The 19,726-nt window shown below is 50.6% G+C and overlaps 1 protein-coding gene across 4 annotated transcripts in view; it reads right to left on the reverse strand.

Annotated features, from left to right (window-relative positions):
* Window positions 1–19,726, reverse strand: part of CHD9 (chromodomain helicase DNA binding protein 9) — a 365,799-nt gene that overhangs the window by 30,902 nt on the left and 315,171 nt on the right. For 2 of the 4 annotated variants that reach the window (XM_075325725.1, XM_075325727.1), the window contains 2 exons: window positions 11,673–11,833; window positions 9,060–9,284 (listed from right to left, as the gene is read on the reverse strand). In XM_075325725.1, coding sequence (XP_075181840.1) covers window positions 9,060–9,284; window positions 11,673–11,833 — 386 coding nt within the window. Of the gene's footprint in view, window positions 1–9,011; window positions 9,285–11,672; window positions 11,834–19,726 lie in introns of all 4 variants that reach the window. The other 2 variants (XM_075325724.1, XM_075325726.1) reach the window with 1 other exon arrangement.

Here is a 19,726-nt window from a genome sequence, read left to right on the forward strand (position 1 = left end):
TGCCCGGAAGAACGACACCAGGACAGGAAAATTCTCCAAGTCCTGTGGTAAATCTTGGCCGAGGAAGACTTCCGAGCCTGAGTCATAGTGGAGATGACTTCGGGAGGAATGCCGGAAGCCGTCAGGATCCAGGACTCAAGAGCCACGCCGTCAATCTGAGAGCCGCAGAATTCTGGCGGAAAAACGGACCTTGTGAGAGAAGGTCTGGGCGGTCCGGGAGATGCCACGGCACCTCTACGGACAGACGGAGCAGGTCTGGGTACCAAGCTCGCCTGGGCCAGTCTGGAGCAATGAGTATGACCCGACGGCCCTCCATTCTGATCTTGCGCAGGACTCTGGGCAAGAGAGCTAGAGGGGGAAACACGTAAGACAGACGGAACTGGGACCAATCCTGAACCAGCGCGTCCGCTGCAAAGGCCTGAGGATCGTGGGAGCGAGCCACGTAAACCGGAACCTTGTTGTTGTGCCGGGATGCCATTAGATCCACTTCCGGAGTGCCCCATTTGCGGCAGATCGACCGGAACACTGCCGGATGCAGAGCCCACTCGCCGCTGTCCACTGCTTGACGGCTGAGATAATCTGCCTCCCAGATTTCTACGCCTGGGATGTGGACTGCGGATATGGTGGACTTGGAGTCCTCCGTCCACTGAAGGATGCGTTGAACCTCCAACATTGCCAGGTGGCTGCGAGTCCCGCCCTGGTGATTGATGTAGGCAACTGCTGTCGCGTTGTCTGACTGGACTCGAATGTGCTTGCCCGCCAACAGGTGGTGAAAGGCTACGAGAGCTAGAAGCACAGCTCTGATCTCCAGCACATTGATCGAGAGGGCTGATTCGGACGGAGTCCAAGTGCCCTGTGCTCGGTGGTGGAGAAATACTGCTTCCCAGCCGGATAGACTGGCATCCGTGGTGAGAATCACCCAGGACGGGATCAGGAAGGAGCGTCCCTGAGACAGAGAGAGGGGCCGAAGCCACCACTGAAGAGAGCTCCTGGTCTGTGGCGACAGAGCCACCAACCTGTGCAAGGAAGAAGTCCGCTTGTCCCAACAGCGGAGAATGTCCAGCTGCAGAGGACGCAGATGGAACTAGGCAAAGGGAACCGCTTCCATTGACGCCACCATCTGACCCAGCACCTGCATGAGGTGCCTGATGGAATGACGGCGGGGCCTCAACAGAGAGCGCACCGCCAGATGGAGGGACTGCTGTTTGACTAAGGGCAGCTTCACAAGTGCCGGCAGAGTCTCGAATTGCATCCCTAGGTACGTACGTTTTTGGGTCGGGGTCAGAGTGGACTTGGGCAGATTGACAAGCCACCCGAATTGAACAAGCGTGGCGAGAGTGAGCGAGACACTCCGCTGACAGTCTGCACTGGATGAAGCCTTGACAAGAAGGTCGTCCAGGTAAGGAATCACTGCCAACCCCTGGAGGTGCAGAACCGCAACCACTGCTGCCATGACCTTGGTAAATACTCGAGGGGCTGTGGCTAACCCGAAGGGGAGAGCCACGAATTGGAAATGTTCCTCTCCGATTGCAAAACGTAGCCAACGCTGGTGTGAAACAGCAATTGGCACATGCAGATAGGCATCTCTGATGTCGATGGATGCCAGGAAATCTCCTTAGGTCATTGAGGCAATGACTGATCGCAGAGACTCCATGCGAAAATGCCGCACCTGAACATGCTTGTTGAGGAGCTTGAGATCCAGGATGGGCCGGAAGGAACCGTCCTTTTTTGGGGACTAGGAAGAGATTTGAGTAAAAACCTCTGAACCGTTCCCTGGCGGGAACCGGTACAATTACTCCGTTGGCCTGTAAGGATGCCACGGCCTGAGAGAAGGCGGCGGCCTTGGAGCAGGGGGGAGTTGACAGAAAGAATCTGTTTGGCGGGCTGGAAGAGAACTCTATCCTGTAGCCGTGGGAGATGATATCCCGCACCCACTGATCGGAGACGTGTTGAAACCACACATCGCCAAAGTGGGAGAGCCTGCCACCGACTAAGGACGTTGCTTGCTCGGCCAGATAGTCAAGAGGAGGCTGCCTTGGTGGCAGCAGCTCCTGCGGACCTTTGTGGACGCGGCTTCTTGCGCCAGGTGGGCTTCTGGTCCTTGGCTGAGTTAGTGGACGAGGCCGAGGGCTTAGAGGACGACCAGTTAGAGGAACGAAAGGAACGAAACCTCGACTGGTTCCTGCCCTGGACAGGTTTCCTGGTTTTAGTCTGTGGCAAGGAAGTACTCTTCCCGCCAGTAGCCTCCTTAATTATTTCATCCAGTTGTTCACCGAACAGCCTGGACCCAGCAAATGGAAGCCCAGCAAGGTACTTCTTTGAGGAAGCATCTGCCTTCCACTGTCTTAGCCACAAGATCCTGCGGATAGCGAGGGAATTAGCGGAGGCCACCGCAGTGCGGTGAGAAGCCTCCAGCATGGCAGACATGGCGTAGGCTGAAAAGGCTGAAGCCTGGGAAGTTAAGGCAACCAATTCAGGCATAGAGTCCCTAGTGAGGGAATGCATCTCCTCTAGGGAAGCAGAGATGGCTTTGAGAGCCCACACTGCTGCAAAGGACAGGGAGAACGAGGCCCCTTCCGCCTCATAGACAGACTTGGCCAGGAGGTCAACCTGGCGGTCTGTGGGATCCTTAAGTGAGGTGCCATCAGCCACAGATACAACTGTCCGGGCTGAGAGTCTAGACACCGGAGGGTCTACCTTTGGTGAGTGAGCCCACTCCTTGACCACCTCTGGTGGAAAAGGAAAACAAACATCAGATCCACGCTTTGGGAAGCGTTTGTCAGGACAGGCTCTGGGCTTGGACACAGTGGCTTGAAAACTGGAGTGGTTAAAGAACACACTCCTTGTTCTCTTAGGCAAGGTAAACTGGTGCTTTTCTGCCAGAGAGGGTTGCTCCTCTGATACTGGCGGATTGAGGTCCAGTACGGAATTAATGGCCGCAATCAAATCACTAACATCCGCATCACCCTCGGTCAGATCAATGGGGCACATGGAGGTAGCGTCCGAGCCCCCAGTAAAGACATCCTCCTCGTCCTGCGAGTCGGCTCGTGAATCGGAGCCGCGGGACGAGGAAGGAGAGGGGACCCTGCGTCTCCTTTTAGGAGGACGGGGTCTGGGAGCAGATGAAGAATCCTCTGTGAGCTCTGCAGAGCGAGCCGAAGCAGCAGAGGCACCCTGAGAAGGGGGCTGATGCATGCTCAGCAGAGTCCGGGACAGCTGTCCAATGGAGTCGGCAAAGGACTGGGAGATAGCCTTAGAAAACGAATCTACCCAAGCCGGGGGTTCAGCCACCGGGGCCGGAGCAGCCGGAGGGACCACTGGGGAGACTCCAGGCTGAGGCACCACCATGTTAGAGCAGGCATCACAATGTGGATATGTGCTCGGTTCAGGCAGTACGAGCTTACATGCAGTGCATATTGAGTACAGCCTTGCAGCCTTGCTCCTAGTGTGAGACATGCTGCTGAGGTGGAGGCTCTGCAGTAAAGAACACACTCCTTCAGAATGACCCCCAGAGAGTGTATAAGAAAGTCCACAACCAGAGGTTGTGGCTTACCAGACCGTTTTGTGTGCCCTCCGGATTCCACAGCTCGGACCCCCAGACAGGATGCAGAGCTGCAGCAGCCAGCGCCGATCAGTGTGAGAACGCTGATAAAATGGCGCCGGAGGGAGGAGGGTGGGCGGGGCCTTGTCCAAGAGCGGGAACCGGAGGGCCAAGGAGATATCCAGGGGAGGGAAACATCTCCTCAGAGAGGAGTGTCCTCCCCTGAGCTGAACGGCCGGTGGGCGGCGCCGCACTGTCCCTCTGCATGACTGACATGCAGGGGCAGTGAAAACGAAAGTAGGCCGCAGCCGAAGCCGGGGCCTAAATTTTACAATGCGGCCGGCGAGCAGGCACCCTCGGCGCGGTTCTCAGGTGAAAACCAGAGAACCGGCCGGAAATCACAGCAAAGTTAAATAACACACTCTCCCCACAATAAATGTACAAGGGACCCCTCAATAACGTCTCAAATACTTAGCTTATGAGACGCAGAGCCAGGTCCCTGACGGATGAGTGCTCCGTCCGGCAGGGTCCTGAAAGGGCTGCGGATGGAGACCGGTCTCCTGCAAAGCAGTGAGAACCGTGCTGGCTCCCACTTCAAGCCAGAGCCCGAGGGATGGTGAAGGAGCGCGGCATGAAAAGGCTCCAGCCTTGAAATCAACCTTAACAACACCGCCGACACAGTGGGGTGAGAAGGGACATGCCGGGAGTCCAGCTTGGACCCGCTTTTCTTCCAACTCTTTAAAATCAAAAATCATATGAGAATGCATGTGTGGATGTGTGACTCCTGAACACAAAGCATTGAACTGGTTAGATTTGGTTATCCAGGGGGTGTATATGCTCGGAGGGAGGAGCTACACTTTTTAGTGTAGTACTTTGTGTGTCCTCCGGAGGCAGAAGCTATACACCCATGGTCTGGGTCTCCCATAAGGAACGATGAAGAAAGTATATTATACAATGATTTAGCTTTATTCCTATAAACCCAGAAAACACCCAACAAATAAAAGCCAAGACAAAAAAAAGTTTAAAATGCAATGTCGGTGCCCATCCTATACCCAAAGTCTTCCTCATATAGTGCCCAATCACCAAGGGATCTGAGTGTTTTCTAACGCTCCATGGGCCTGGGATGGGCACCTTCACTCCACCGCCAATAGCCAAATTTCCTGTTTTAGTCCAGATTATCTTTAATTGTTACAACTGTGAATTTTAATGCACTGTATTTTCCTTTTTAAGAGTTTTTGGGCAGAAATTGATCCTTTATGGCAGCAATACAAAGTACTAATTCTATAAAAACCTTAAAGGGAACCTGTCTGCAGGTTTTTGCTATTTAATCTGAGAGTAGCATAAATTAGGACATGAGAGCCTGATTCCAGGGATGTGTCCCTTATTAGGCTATGTGCCATAGTTTCAATACGATCAATGTTTTATCAGCAGGACATTATCACTACAGAACTAGGGGTCTCATGTGCAGAGCAGTCAGACTAATCGGTGTAGCCCCGCCCCCAACACTGATTGGCAGCTTGGTGACACAGGAAGCTGCCAATCAGGGTGTGGGTGGAGTTATACACTGCCCAGAAGACTCAGCTCTCCTACATCAGACAAATCAGGGATTCTATCAAAACTACATCAACCAGCCGAGTAAGTGATACATCACTGGAATCAGGCTCTCGGTCTTTTCATTAAGATGCTAGCAGATTACATAGCAACAACCTGCTGAGAGATTGCCTTTAAAGAGCCCATATCACCAGTTTGGGACTGCCCATTCTATTTATTAAAAAAGCTGGTAAAACTCCAGACTGTTCTAATAAATATAAATTAATGAGAATAGTGGACAGAATACTCCCGAAATTTCCCCCAAAACGTCGTACCCAAACTTGCATGCAGGGCAGGATCCAACAACGCTCCACAGCCCATCTCGCGGTCAGGGCTTGTGCAGACGACTGTATTTTCGGGCTGAGTTCGAGCTGACAAGACATCAAATCACACTTGGACCAATGTTATCAATGAGGCAGTGCACATATCCACTCGCTCCAAGGAAAAAAATCTCAGCATGCACGATTTACCTCCGAGATTTGGATGACACTGCGTCATTCAAGTCTGTGGCTCCAAGAAAAAAAAATCAGATGTCATCACGGACTCACAGAACAGAGAATATGGAGAAATGATTTTTTTTTGTCATTCTTCCAAATCTGAGAAAAATGAATGTGATCAAACTTGGATCAGATTCTGATTGGCAGAGCTATGTGCACACGTTGCATATTTGCGTGCAGTTACGCTGTGATCTGCACCGCAGCGTAACTGCATGCGTCCTGCGTCCCCAGCATAATCTATGAAGATTATGCAGGAGACGTGCGCACGTGGCGTATTAGAGCGCAGCGCTTCGTCTGCTGCCCGAAGCACGCGTTCTAAGAAGTGACAAGTCACTTCTTTCCTGCGCTCTGCGTGCAGTCCCCGCTCTGTCTATGGGAGGGGCTGCACTTGGAGCGCATGAAATCGGCTTTTTTTTTTTTTCATTACGGACTCTTTCTGCAGCGATTTGAAGCGCACGTGTGCTGTTCAAATCGCTGCAGAAATTTCTGCAGGGACAAACGCTACGTGCGCACATAGCCTTCGACCATTTTTCTCAGATGAAGATAATAGGGTCATGTGAATCCAGCCTGATAGTCTGAGATCTCGTGCTTTGTACTAACCCAGCGCTGCCGCATTGTGAACCAGGTGATGACCTAATGGTAACACCACTTTGTATACCATGCGGCAGTGCTGGGTTAGTGCACGGCACAAGATCTCGCTCTTCGGCTGCGAGGGCGGCTGTGGAGGATTGTGGGGTCTCCTCTGCAATCCTGGAACCCACAACCCGGAAGGCTGGACCCAACTTATGTTGTGCCCTTTTGGGGTAGGATTAGGAGTGTGCTGTGCACTTTCATCAGTAACTTTATATGGAAATATTTAGAAAAATCTCCAATCTGCGGCTGCCCACCCATTGAATAAAGGGGTATTCATTCAACATCTTATCCCAATATGTAATAGGTGTAATAATAATAATATTAGCAAATACCTCCAATTAGAAATTTATTATATTTATCTTGATTATCTGTCACTTACCTCATGTGCAGCGCATTACAGTAGATTAGGTATCCATAGTTACAACTACAAGCAGCTAACTGTCACTATATGTGTGGAGGTAACCATGGATACTTAAGCTGCAATGCCCTACACATGAAGTAAGCGACATAGCTAAATCAGGAGAACTATACTACATTTCTACTACAATTGGAGGTATTTACTAAGATTATTATTACACCGATTATATATTGGAATAGGATCTTGGAGATGGGAATACCCCTTTAACTAAAAAAAACCAGCCCCACATGGGTGATAAGTGAAGGTGCAAGATGCAAAGTGTTAAAGGGAACCTGTCACCAGAATTTTCGCTATTAAACTAAAAGAATCCCCTTCTGCAGCTCCTGGGCTGCGTTATAGAAAGGTTCATCTTGCTACTGGCCCCCTTTCAGACCTAAACACTTTATAAAATATTACCTTTTGCTATGGTAATGAGGTGTGCTGGCCCCGGGGGCGGGCTATATTTCATCAGTTATTCCCCCTCCTGCCACTGTTCACCTACCCCCAGTGTTCATTTACATAGATGAGGCCGCCGCCCTCATCTTCCACAGTGCTCCGGGAGTCTTGCGCATGCGCAGTGGCACATTTGCGTGACTGAGCACTGTTTTCAAATCACGAGCGCCGGTAATGTTATTGCGCAGGCACGAGATTATGGGCGGGTACTTGGATGACGCTGGTGATAACATTCACAGCGCCGCCAATAATCTCGCGCCTGTAAAATAAGATCACCGGCACTCGCGATTTGAAAACAGCGCTCAGTATCGCGATAGTGCCACTGCGCATGCAGACTCCTGGAGCACTTCAGAACATGAGAGCGGCGGCCTCATGTATGTAAATGAACATTGGAGGACGGCAAACAGCGGCAGGAGGGGGGATAACTGATGAAATACAGCCCGCCCCTGGGGCCAGAACACCTCATTACCAGAGCAAAAGATAATATTTTATAAAGTTGTTATTTAGGTCTGAAAGGGGGGCCAGTAGCAAGAGGAACCTTTCTAGAACGCAGCCCAGGAGCTGCAGAAGGGGATTATTTTAGTTTAATAGCGAAAATTCTGTTGACAGGTCCCCTTTACGGCTAAGGTCACACTGTAATAGCAGCACTACTGGGTACATTCTCATGAGTTTGTATGGTTAGATGCAATGATATCTCTGCACCATAGGGCCCACTGCAAAAAAGTACCATACCACCCTGTATCATTGTACGCCCTCTGTATGGGCCAGAGCAGTCTGCTATATAGTTAAATTAATAAAGTGCAAACAAAAAGACACTATTTTAGCCTCCGTATGGTGATTGGGGCCGATAAGGACACTAAAGTTTACGTCGGGACCTTTTCTCTGAGCGTATATTCACAAGATGGAGAATTGTTTGTACTACTCTTAGCCAGGCAGGTCTCCCACCCTTGGCTTAGACCTCGCTCGGCCCCTTACTGAAGACTAAAACCATAGAGGCTGACACTTAGAAACCCGGGGTTACACAGATGTGTCTGCTTATAGAGATGTAGGTGGGTGGCTCCTAGAGATGATCGAATACCTCAAATATTTGGCTTCGCGAATATCCAACGAATAGGACGCTGCTATGTGAATATTCGATGTGCAATGTAAGTCTATGGGAAGCCCGAATAGTTCCAAATAGTTGTTATTCGGATTTCCCATAGACATACATTGCGCATCGAATAATCGCGAATAGTGGCGACCTATTCGGCAAATATTCACAAAGCCAAATATTTGAGGTATTCGATCATCCCTAGTGGCTCCTCTACTAGCACTATTCTATTTCACCTAGGATATTTCTCCCTTCCTCTCTCCATTTTCCGATGGATGCCTAGAGGTGTGTGCGGTGTAACCAGGATACTCTTCTTTATATAACACAGATGCTATCACATGCTACATAGCGTGCACTCCCCGGACTCCCTTTGCTCAAGAAATCCTGCTTGTTAAAAAGAAAAACACGGGTCACTGCAAAGCATGTGGATGCGCACACCGAAAATAGTCAAAACAGCCAAATGTATTAAAGAAAAACACAAAAAAACACACTTTCTGAATTGAGGCAGTGCAATAAAAAGAGCACCTTATGAAAGCACACAATTGTCAGCAGATCAAAAATAAAACAAAAAAAAAGCCGGGAAGCTTTAATATTTACATTTGTTCATATTAATATTTGGCAAGTTGAAAGCGCAATGAGCTCAAAACTGGCAAAAAAAAAAAAACAAAAAAAGAAAAAACAAAAACCTTGCAAGATCTGCCTTGAAAAATAGGTGTTAAATAGGAAGAAAGAGCAGCCAGCCAACTTGAAAATGAGCATGCTGCACACAGCAACCAGGTCCCAGGAAAGAAAAAGAAAAAATAAACATACGTCATTGATTTTCACTGTAAACTCCTTTTCTTGTACATGCTTCTTCACCTTTGACATCTGTTGCGATTGGTTGCTTTCTTCCTTGATGGGGGCAGGCGGGGGCGGCTGTGCCCCTGGGTCGCTGTACTCGGTGGCAGCCCCGGGACTATCCAGTAGTTTGGTGGTATAGAAGGACGCCACACTGGTGCCATCATAGTTCTTTCGTGTGGTGGGCCATTTCCCTTTCAATACTACCTGGCAAATGCTGTCCAACCGGTTTATTATCACCCGATCCTGCAAGAATAACTTTCTGTTATTATAGGAGGTTTGTTATAAATGATGAGCTAAAACGGGACAATATTAACTGAAGAGTTGGCCAATCTACAGACGTACGTGAGACTGTTGTGGGCATGCTCTGCGCTCGTCATGACTGTGTGTCGCTGAATCTGGTGTCAGAAGGTCACTACTGGTATTTGATAAACATCTCCTTGTTTGTGCTGCTGTAAGGGTTAAGCACCCTTTCCTGCCTGGCTGCTGGCTGTAGCCTCCAATCTCAGGTGTGGCTCTTTGAAATCACTCCCCTTCCCTATTTAAGTCATGTGATCTGATTACATGATGCTTGTGATAGAAACTGAATCCTCATTTCAATGTGGTCCACTTTGAAAGGAGCCTGCTCTGGGAGAAGTTTGTTGTGTTGTGTGCATCAGTGGTGTTTGCTGCACTGAAGCCGCCTGGAGTGTTTTTTTCCTCTGCATGTCTATTTTCCTTGTTTGTATTCCTACCCTTGAGTTTCTGTATTGTAGTGGTGAGACTAGTGAACTCGTCAGCCTGCTCACTAGTCAGGGTGAGTGTAGGGCTAGCTTAGGGCTTAAGGTATCCAGCTCGGTGACAGGTTGCAATAATCTGTACAGGGAGCTCAGGAATTAGCTTGAAGTGAGTTCAGGAGGTGTCCTCTCACCCCTCTCCCTAGCGTCAGGGACCTCCGTTGTATCGTGACCCCTGTGTTTCCTGTGTGTTGTTACATCATCATCAGGGGGTTTATCTGGTACTGAGTGAACCCTGCTAGTCACATGCATGACAGCTCTATGCAGAGGTCACTACGCAGGGAAGGGGGTGCGGGATGACCTGTCTCCATCATCTATTGTTACTGGTGTGATCCTGTGTCATCTGATCCCAGCATTTAACCAACAGAAGTGCTCCAATAGCGTGATCCTCCATTGTATCTCTTGTAGAGTAGATCCTTAATATGACATCTGTATGGCTCAATAGAGCTTATAGATATGGAGTTATTTATATGTATAGTATGGGCCGGATTCATAGACTCTTTCACGCCAGAACTCTGGCACAAAAAGCTTTGAAAAATGGCATACATAATTGAGGCGGACATATTGCCTGAGCTTCAGCCGAACAGCAGATATGGTTTACAGCAGTTACATGGACCAGAATGGAGAATTTCATTGACTTCCCAGGGTCAAAGACTTATGGACGAGTCTGTTACGGTTCGGGGTTCCCCTGAGCCTCTTACCGCCCTGGTCCCGTCTTTGTCGCCTGCATTAGAGATTCTGCAGCGCCACCTGTTTGTCGCTCTAGGCAGTTGGCTGAGAGGCATCAGGTTTCTAGGGTCGTCAATCATCCTGAGCATAAGTCCCCATTTAGTGCTGCCGCTCTAGGCTCTAAGTGCGGGATTCCCGCTACCGCACATGCGCGTGACTTCACCAATGATGTGGCGGCCGCTATATGGCCGCAACCGGCCCCACTGCCACATGGAATCTGGTTTTGGGCTGGGCTTAGGCCAAAAAAGACCCTAGGCCACGCCCATTGGCACGCGAGCATCATTTTTGTTCATGCTGTGGCTCAGTTAGCAGACTGAGCAGCAAGCGGCCATTGTGCCACATGTTCTCCAGTCTGCAGTGCCTGTGGAAGACTGTGTCTGTGTGTCTTCCTGGTCAAATCGTTCCCCCTACGGACATGACCGGTCTTCGTTCACTGTGCAGCTAAAAGGGACGAGCATTCGTACTAGTGTGCCCAGGAACGCCAATTGTCAGGACTTAGGTGTAGAGGTCCCGCTGTGTCTGTCATTGTCATGTGGGAACCAGTGGTTAACCGGCTGGGACCTAGGGGCACGGCAGACAGATAGGCATGGTGCCAGCATTAGGCTGGTGCTACTAGTGGACCACCTAGGCAGACTTCGCATAGGGCTGCTGGTATACCAACGGTTTCTGGGTACAGTGGGGCTACCAGTGCTGTAACAGGCCTCATCCCGTGGGCAGTGGTGTGAAGCCAACACCACTGACTTCTCATTTTTATATCTCCGTAGTTGTTGCGTTTGTCCACCTGTCTCCTAGCGGCCTTGTCATCTGCCCGGAGGATCTCGGGTGACGATTGGGCTATCATTATTTTCACCCCAATCGTCCCCATCCGTAACAGTCATTGTGCAGAAAGATAGTTGGAGGTGAACTGTGTCCATCACCCATTGTGCACGGTGGATCAAGTGATCACCTTTCATTGTAATCCTACCTGTGATGATAATGAGACTGCTGAAAAGTGATCTATACAGAACAGAAAACGTCAGCCGAACATTAGGCTTAGTGGACAGAGAAATGCAAACATAATTTTGAACATCTATATGACACGAAGTAGATTTTATTTATATATGGTCTTTTAATAATTGTTATCAGTTACCTTAGGCCAGTGAGCAGCAGCAAACATATATCCTCCTTGTAAAAGATAGTTTGAGTTTGGAGTCCCCATATCTAGCTGGAAGCTGTCCTGAGTTTCATCCTGTAGAGTGCTCATAGAGGCCACACTTTCTTCATCATAAGCCTTCACATGGGGCACTCGCTCTGTTGGGGAAAAAAACAAAACGTCAATATCATCAACAAAACCTGCACATATGAAAAGGTAGTGTCACGCCTCCCTGGAGACACCATAATACCCACTGTCTGTGTCCCCCAATGAAAAGGCGAGAAAGGAATTAAGAGTCTCTGCAGGTCCGACTGCTGAGCCGCCACCGATCCTGAGAGCAGGGGTGTGAAGAGCCCTATCTGCATAGCAGACGGCCGATCATGCGCCCCTCTGTTCCATTCATTCTCTACGGGACTACCAGAGACAGCCGAGCACAGAATAGTGCATGAAGGGGAAATAAGTCCAGGAAAACCTCAGCACCAGAGATACACACTGACCCCATATCCAGCATGTATTACTGGCAGAGACACTCCCATAAAGAGAAATGTGGGATCTAAGTGAATAGTGTCGTCAACTCGGTCAGAGGCTTGGAGATCAACGGGGTCTGCAGTGATGTCGACTTCAAAGCTGCAGACAGGGAGCAGCGGCGGAGACTCAGTGCTGGACCCAAAGAGGGTGAATAAAGCACAGTTTGGGTTTTACATTGTTTCATTAGTGGCAGCTACATCATTTCATGATAAATAAGACCGGAGGATAGATGTGACAGCAGAAAAACAACGGCAAACTTTAATCCTGCAACTTCACATCACTATTAACAGGGATAGTCTCCTTTCAGGTAATGTTCGTCCCCTTGTGAAGTTTGGTATAAAAATAAACTGTGCTGTACTCACCGCCCCCAGGTCCATATGTGAAGCTTCCACTGCTGCTCCAGGTGTGATTGGCTGCAGAGCTGATATTACCGTGACAGCGCAGCAATAAGTGAACTCAGTGGATCAGCCCCTATAGACGGAAGGCCTCGCTTTGAGCCGATGAGCTCACTGATTGGCTGCCGTGCTCCCAACGTGACGTCAGCGCCGCAGCCAATACTACACACCAGGAGCAGTGGCGTAGATTTGCCTTGTGGACCCAGATATGGTGAAATCAGCGTGGTTTTGAGTAACCTAGTAACTCGGATAACCTATTTTCATGTACATGAGAAGGGCCTTCACAAAATGTTTCGGGTAGCTGTCTATTAAAACTTGACTAGAAAAATGCATTACAATTATGTACTAGAAATAAAACAGATAAAAGTCCCAAAAGGGTTAAAAGGGTTTTCTGGGATTTTATAAAATTAAGCATTGTCGTGAAAGAAGGGAATTTTGTTTACTTACCGTAAATTCCTTTTCTTCTAGCTCCTATTGGGAGACCCAGACAATTGGGTGTATAGCTTCTGCCTCCGGAGGCCACACAAAGTATTACACTTTAAAAAGTGTAACCCCTCCCCTCTGCCTATACACCCTCCCGTGCATCAGGGGCTCCTCAGTTTTGGTGCAAAAGCAGGAAGGAGGAAACTTATAAATTGTTCTAAGGTAAAATCAATCCGAAGGATGTTCGGAGAACTGAAAACCATGAACCAAAGGAACAATTCAACATGAACAACATGTGTACACTAAAGAACAAACAGCCCGAAGGAAAACAGGGGCGGGTGCTGGGTCTACCAATAGGAGCTAGAAGAAAAGGAATTTACGGTAAGTAAACAAAATTCCCTTCTTCTTTGTCGCTCCATTGGGAGACCCAGACAATTGGGACGTCCAAAAGCAGTCCCTGGGTGGGTAAAAGAATACCTCAATAACAGAGAGCCGAAAAGAAGGGAATTTTGTTACTTACCGTAAATTCCTTTTCTTCTAGCTCTTATTGGGAGACCCAGACGATTGGGTGTATAGCACTGCCTCCGGAGGCCACACAAAGCAATTACACTAAAAAGTGTAAGGCCCCTCCCCTTCTGGCTATACACCCCCAGTGGGATCACTGGCTCACCAGTTTTAGTGCAAAAGCAAGAAGGAGGAAAGCCAATAACTGGTTTAAACAAATTCTCTCCGAGTAACATCGGAGAACTGAAAACCGTTCAACATGAACAACATGTGTACCCGCAAACAAACCAACAATCCCGAAGGACAACAGGGCGGGTGCTGGGTCTCCCAATAAGAGCTAGAAGAAAAGGAATTTACGGTAAGTAACAAAATTCCCTTCTTCTTCGTCGCTCTATTGGGAGACCCAGACGATTGGGACGTCCAAAAGCTGTCCCTGGGTGGGTAAAGAAATACCTCATGTTAGAGCTGCAAGACAGCCCTCCCCTACGGGGAGGCAACTGCCGCCTGCAGGACTCTTCTACCTAGGCTGGCGTCCGCCGAAGCATAGGTATGCACCTGATAATGTTTGGTGAAAGTGTGCAGACTCGACCAGGTAGCTGCCTGGCACACCTGTTGAGCCGTAGCCTGGTGTCGTAATGCCCAGGATGCACCCACGGCTCTGGTAGAATGGGCCTTCAGCCCTGATGGAACCGGAAGCCCAGCAGAACGGTAGGCTTCAAGAACTGGTTCTTTGATCCATCGAGCCAGGGTGGCTTTAGAAGCCTGCGACCCTTTGCGCTTACCAGCGACAAGGACAAAGAGTGCATCCGAACGGCGCAAGGGCGCCGTGCGGGAAATGTAGATTCTGAGTGCTCTCACCAGATCTAACAAATGTAAATCCTTCTCATACCGATGAACTGCATGAGGACAAAACGAAGGCAAAGAGATATCCTGATTAAGATGAAAAGAGGATACCACCTTCGGGAGAAACTCCTGAATAGGACGCAGCACAACCTTGTCCTGGTGGAAGACCAGGAAGGGAGCCTTGGATGATAGTGCTGCCAGCTCAGACACTCTCCGAAGAGATGTGATCGCTACCAGAAAAGCCACTTTCTGTGATAGTCTAGAAAGTGAAACCTCCTTCAGAGGCTCGAAGGGCGGCTTCTGGAGGGCAACTAGTACCCTGTTCAGATCCCATGGATCTAACGGCCGCTTGTACGGGGGTACGATATGGCAAACCCCCTGTAGGAACGTGCGCACCTTAGGAAGGCGTGCCAAACGCCTCTGAAAAAAGACGGATAGCGCCGAGACCTGACCTTTAAGGGAGCCGAGCGACAAACCTTTTTCTAACCCAGATTGCAGGAAAGAAAGAAAGGTAGGCAATGCAAATGGCCAGGGAGACACTCCCTGAGCAGAGCACCAGGATAAAAATATCCTCCACGTTCTGTGGTAGATCTTAGCGGACGTGGGCTTCCTAGCCTGTCTCATGGTGGCAACGACACCTTGGGACAATCCTGAAGACGTTAGGATCCAGGACTCAATGGCCACACAGTCAGGTTCAGGGCCGCAGAATTCCGATGGAAAAACGGCCCTTGGGACAGTAAGTCTGGTCGGTGTGGGAGTGCCCACGGTTGGCCGACCGTGAGCTGCCACAGATCCGGATACCACGCCCTCCTCGGCCAGTCTGGGGCGACAAGTTTGACGCGGCTGCAATCGGATCTGATCTTGCGTAGCACTCTGGGCAAGAGTGCCAGAGGTGGAAACACATAAGGGAGCCGGAACTGCGACCAATCTTGCACTAGGGCGTCTGCCGCCAGCGCTCTTTGATCGCGAGACCGTGCCATGAAGGTTGGGACCTTGTTGTTGTGCCGTGACGCCATTAGGTCGACGTCCGGCACCCCCCAGCGGCGACAGATTTCCTGAAACACGTCTGGGTGAAGGGACCATTCCCCTGCGTCCATGCCCTGGCGACTGAGGAAGTCTGCTTCCCAGTTTTCTACGCCGGGGATGTGAACCGCGGATATGGTGGAGGCCGTGGCTTCCACCCACATCAGAATCCGCCGGACTTCCTGGAAGGCTTGCCGACTGCGTGTCCCCCCCTTGGTGGTTGATGTATGCCACCGCTGTGGAGTTGTCCGACTGAATTCGGATCTGCCTTCCTTCCAGCCACTGCTGGAAGGCTAGTAGGGCAAGATACACTGCTCTGATTTCCAGAACATTGATCTGAAGGGTGGACTCCTGCTGAGACCACGTACCCTGAGCCCTGTGGTGGAGAAAGACTGCTCCCCACCCTGACAGACTCGCATCTGTCGTGACCACCGCCCAAGACGGTGGTAGGAAGGATCTTCCCTGTGATAATGAGGTGGGAAGAAGCCACCACTGCAGAGAGTCTTTGGCCGTCTGGGAAAGGGAGACTTTCCTGTCCAGGGATGTTGACTTCCCGTCCCATTGACGGAGAATGTCCCATTGAAGTGGACGCAGATGAAACTGCGCAAACGGAACCGCCTCTATTGCCGCCACCATCTTCCCGAGGAAGTGCATGAGGCGTCTTAAGGAGTGCGGCTGACTTTGAAGGAGAGCCTGCACCCCAGTCTGTAGAGACCGCTGCTTGTCCAGCGGAAGCTTCACTATCGCTGATAGAGTATGAAACTCCATGCCAAGATACGTTAGTGATTGGGTCGGTGACAGATTTGACTTTGGGAAGTTGATGATCCACCCGAACGCCTGGAGAGTCTCCAGTGCAACATTCAGGCTGAGTTGGCATGCCTCTTGAGAGGGTGCCTTGACCAGTAGATCGTCCAAGTAAGGGATCACAGAGTGTCCGTGAGAGTGCAAGACTGCTACCACTGCCGCCATGATCTTGGTGAACACCCGAGGGGCTGTCGCCAGACCAAATGGCAGAGCTACGAACTGAAGATGGTCGTCTCCTATCACGAAGCGTAGAAAGCATTGGTGCTCTGTAGCAATCGGCACGTGGAGATAAGCATCTTTGATGTCTATTGATGCTAGGAAATCTCCTTGAGACATTGAGGCAATGACTGAGCGGAGGGATTCCATCCGGAACCGCCTGGCGTTCACATGCTTGTTGAGCAGTTTTAGGTCCAGAACAGGACGGAAGGAGCCGTCCTTTTTTGGAACCACAAAGAGATTGGAGTAAAATCCTCGCCCCCGTTCTTGAGGGGGGACAGGGATCACGACTCCTTCTGCTCTTAGAGAGTCCACCGCCTGCAGCAGGGCATCTGCTCGGTTGGGGTGTGGGGAGGTTCTGAAGAACCGAAGTGGAGGCCGAGAACTGAACTCGATTCTGTACCCGCGAGACAGAATGTCTGTTACCCACCGGTCTTTGACCTGTGACAGCCAAATGTCGCAAAAGCGGGAGAGCCTGCCACCGACCGAGGATGCGGAGGGAGGAGGCCGAAAGTCATGAGGTAGCCGCTTTGGAAGCGGTTCCTCCATTTGTTTTCCTGGGGCGTGAGTGAGCCCGCCAGGAATCTGAGCTCCCTTGTTCTTTCTGAGTCCTTTTGGACGAGGAGAATTGGGCCTTGCCCGAGCCTCGAAAGGACCGAAACCTCGACTGCCACTTTTTCTGTTGAGGTTTAAGCTGGGTTCACACTAAACGACAGCGACAACGACGTCGCTGTTACGTCACCATTTTCGGTGACGTAACAGCGACCTTGTAAGTCGCTGTTATGATCGCTGCTTAGCTGTCAAACACAGCAGAAGCAGCGATCATAAGGTCGCTGTGCTACATGTTCAGAGAGCAGGGAGCCGCGCTTAGCGCTGGCTCCTTGCTCTCCTGCAGCACACATCGGGTTAATTAACCCGATGTGTGCTGCAGCTACATGTCACAGTTCAGAGAGCAGGGAGCCGCGCTTAGCGCTGGCTCCTTGCTCTCCTGCAGCACACATCGGGTTAATTAACCCGATGTGTGCTGCAGCTACATGTCACAGTTCAGAGAGCAGGGAGCCGCGCGCACTGCTTAGCGCTGGCTCCTTGCTCTCCTTGCTACAGTATACATCGGGTTAATTACCCGATGCATACTGCAGCCACATGTCACAGTGCAGAGAGCCGGCGCTGGCAGCAAGAGCGGAGGCTGGTAACCAGCGTAAACATCGGGTAACCAGGGAAAGGTCTTCCCTTGGTTACCCGATGTTTACGCTGGTTACAGCTTACCGCAGCTGCCAGTGCCGGCTCCTGATCGCTTCATTTCGTCGCTCTCTCGCTGTCACACACAGCGATGTGTGTGTCACAGCGGGAGAGTGACGACCAAAAAATGAAGCTGGACATTCAGCAACGACCGGCGACCTCACAGCAGGGGCCAGGTCGTTGCTGGATGTCACACACAGCGACAGCGACGGGACGTCGCTGCAACGTCACAGAAAATGGTGACGTAGCAGCGACGTCGTTGTCGTCGTCGTTATGTGTGACACCAGCTTTACTTGCTCTGGGCTGTGGTAAGGAAGAGTCCTTACCCTTGGACTGTTTTATGATTTCAGCCAATGGCTCACCAAACAGTCTGTCTCTAGATAATGGCAAGCTGGTTAAGCATTTTTTGGAACCAGCATCTGCTTTCCAGTCCTTTAACCACAAGGCTCTGCGCAAAACCACAGAATTGGCGGACGCCATAGCGGTACGGCTCGTAGATTCTAGGACAGCATTGATAGCATAGGTCGCAAACGCAGACATTTGCGAAGTTAGGGACGCCACTTGCGGCACTGCTGGATGTATGAAAGCATCCACCTGTGCTAAACCAGCTGAAATAGCTTGGAGTGCCCACACGGCCGCGAATGCTGGAGCAAACGACGCGCCGATAGATTCATAGACAGATTTCAACCAAAGGTCCATCTGTCTGTCGTTGGCATCTTTAAGTGAAGCGCCATCCTCTACTGCGACTATGGATCTAGCCGCAAGCTTGGAAATTGGGGGATCCACCTTTGGACACTGGGTCCAGCGTTTGGCCACCTCAGAGGGAAAAGGATAACGGGTATCCTTAGAACGTTTAGAGAAACGCTTGTCTGGATGAGCGTCGTGTTTCTGGATCGATTCTCTGAAGTCAGAGTGGTCCAAAAAAGCACTTAATTTACGCTTGGGATATAGGAAATGGAACTTCTCCTGCTGTGCAGCTGCCTCCTCTGCAGAAGGGGCTGGGGGAGAAATATCCAACAGCCTATTAATTGCCGATATAAGGTCATTAACCATGGCGTCACCATCAGGGGCATCCAGATTGAGAGGGGCCTCAGGATTAGACTCCTGGTCACCGTCCTCAGTCTCATCACAGAGAGACTCTTGTCGCTGAGACCCTGAACAGTGTGAAGACGTGGAGGGTCTTTCCCAGCGAGCTCGCTTAGGCTGCCTGGGACTGTCATCTGAGTCAGAGACTTCAGCCTGTGATGCTTGAGACCCCCCTGAAGTACGGATTAGTTCCAACTGAGGGGGACCGGAGAGCATAGACACAGCAGTGTCCATGGTCTGAGCAACTGGCCTGGACTGCAAGGTCTCCAGGATTTTTGCCATAGTCACAGACATTTTATCAGCAAAAACTGCAAAGTCTGTCCCCGTCACCGGGGCAGGGTTCACAGGCGCCTCTGCCTGGGCTACCACCACAATAGGCTCTGGCTGACGAAGTGCCACTGGGACTGAACATTGCACACAATGAGAGTCGTTGGAGCCTGCTGGTAGATTAGCCCCACATGCAGTACAAACAGTGTACACAGCCTGTGCCTTGGCACCCTTGCGTTTTGCGGATGACATGTTGCTGCCTCCTCAGAGCAGTACAGGGTGTCCAGCCAAGAAGCGACCTTACAGTGCACTATATAAATATATATATATATATGGTACCAAGAAAAAAGTACACTAATATAACACTGAGGCACTAGAGGGGCCAGCACTACTGTGCTGCTTACCGCCCGCTTAGGAGCGGTGTGTGGACGCCAGAAATCCCTCTAGTCTGGGTCTCCCAGAGCCTGCTGCCTTTCCCCAGCCAGACCGCATGTGTAATGGCTGCCGGCGTCCTTGTGGAGAGGGGGGGCGGGCCCTGGGCGTACACCGACGAAGAGCGGGAAGTCTGCTTCCCCCTGTGCCTAGTGAGAGGGCTGGAGCATGTAAATAAAGCTCCAGCCCTCGGCGCTGTTAATTGAGCAGCGTCTCTCCCCTACCCTGATTGACAGGGTGGGGGCGGGAACGAAGCGGCACTAGGCCGCAGAAGCCGGGGGCTAAAGTTAG

The sequence above is a fragment of the Anomaloglossus baeobatrachus genome, chromosome 10 (genome assembly GCF_048569485.1).
Source record: "Anomaloglossus baeobatrachus isolate aAnoBae1 chromosome 10, aAnoBae1.hap1, whole genome shotgun sequence".
NCBI lineage: Eukaryota > Metazoa > Chordata > Amphibia > Anura > Aromobatidae > Anomaloglossus > Anomaloglossus baeobatrachus.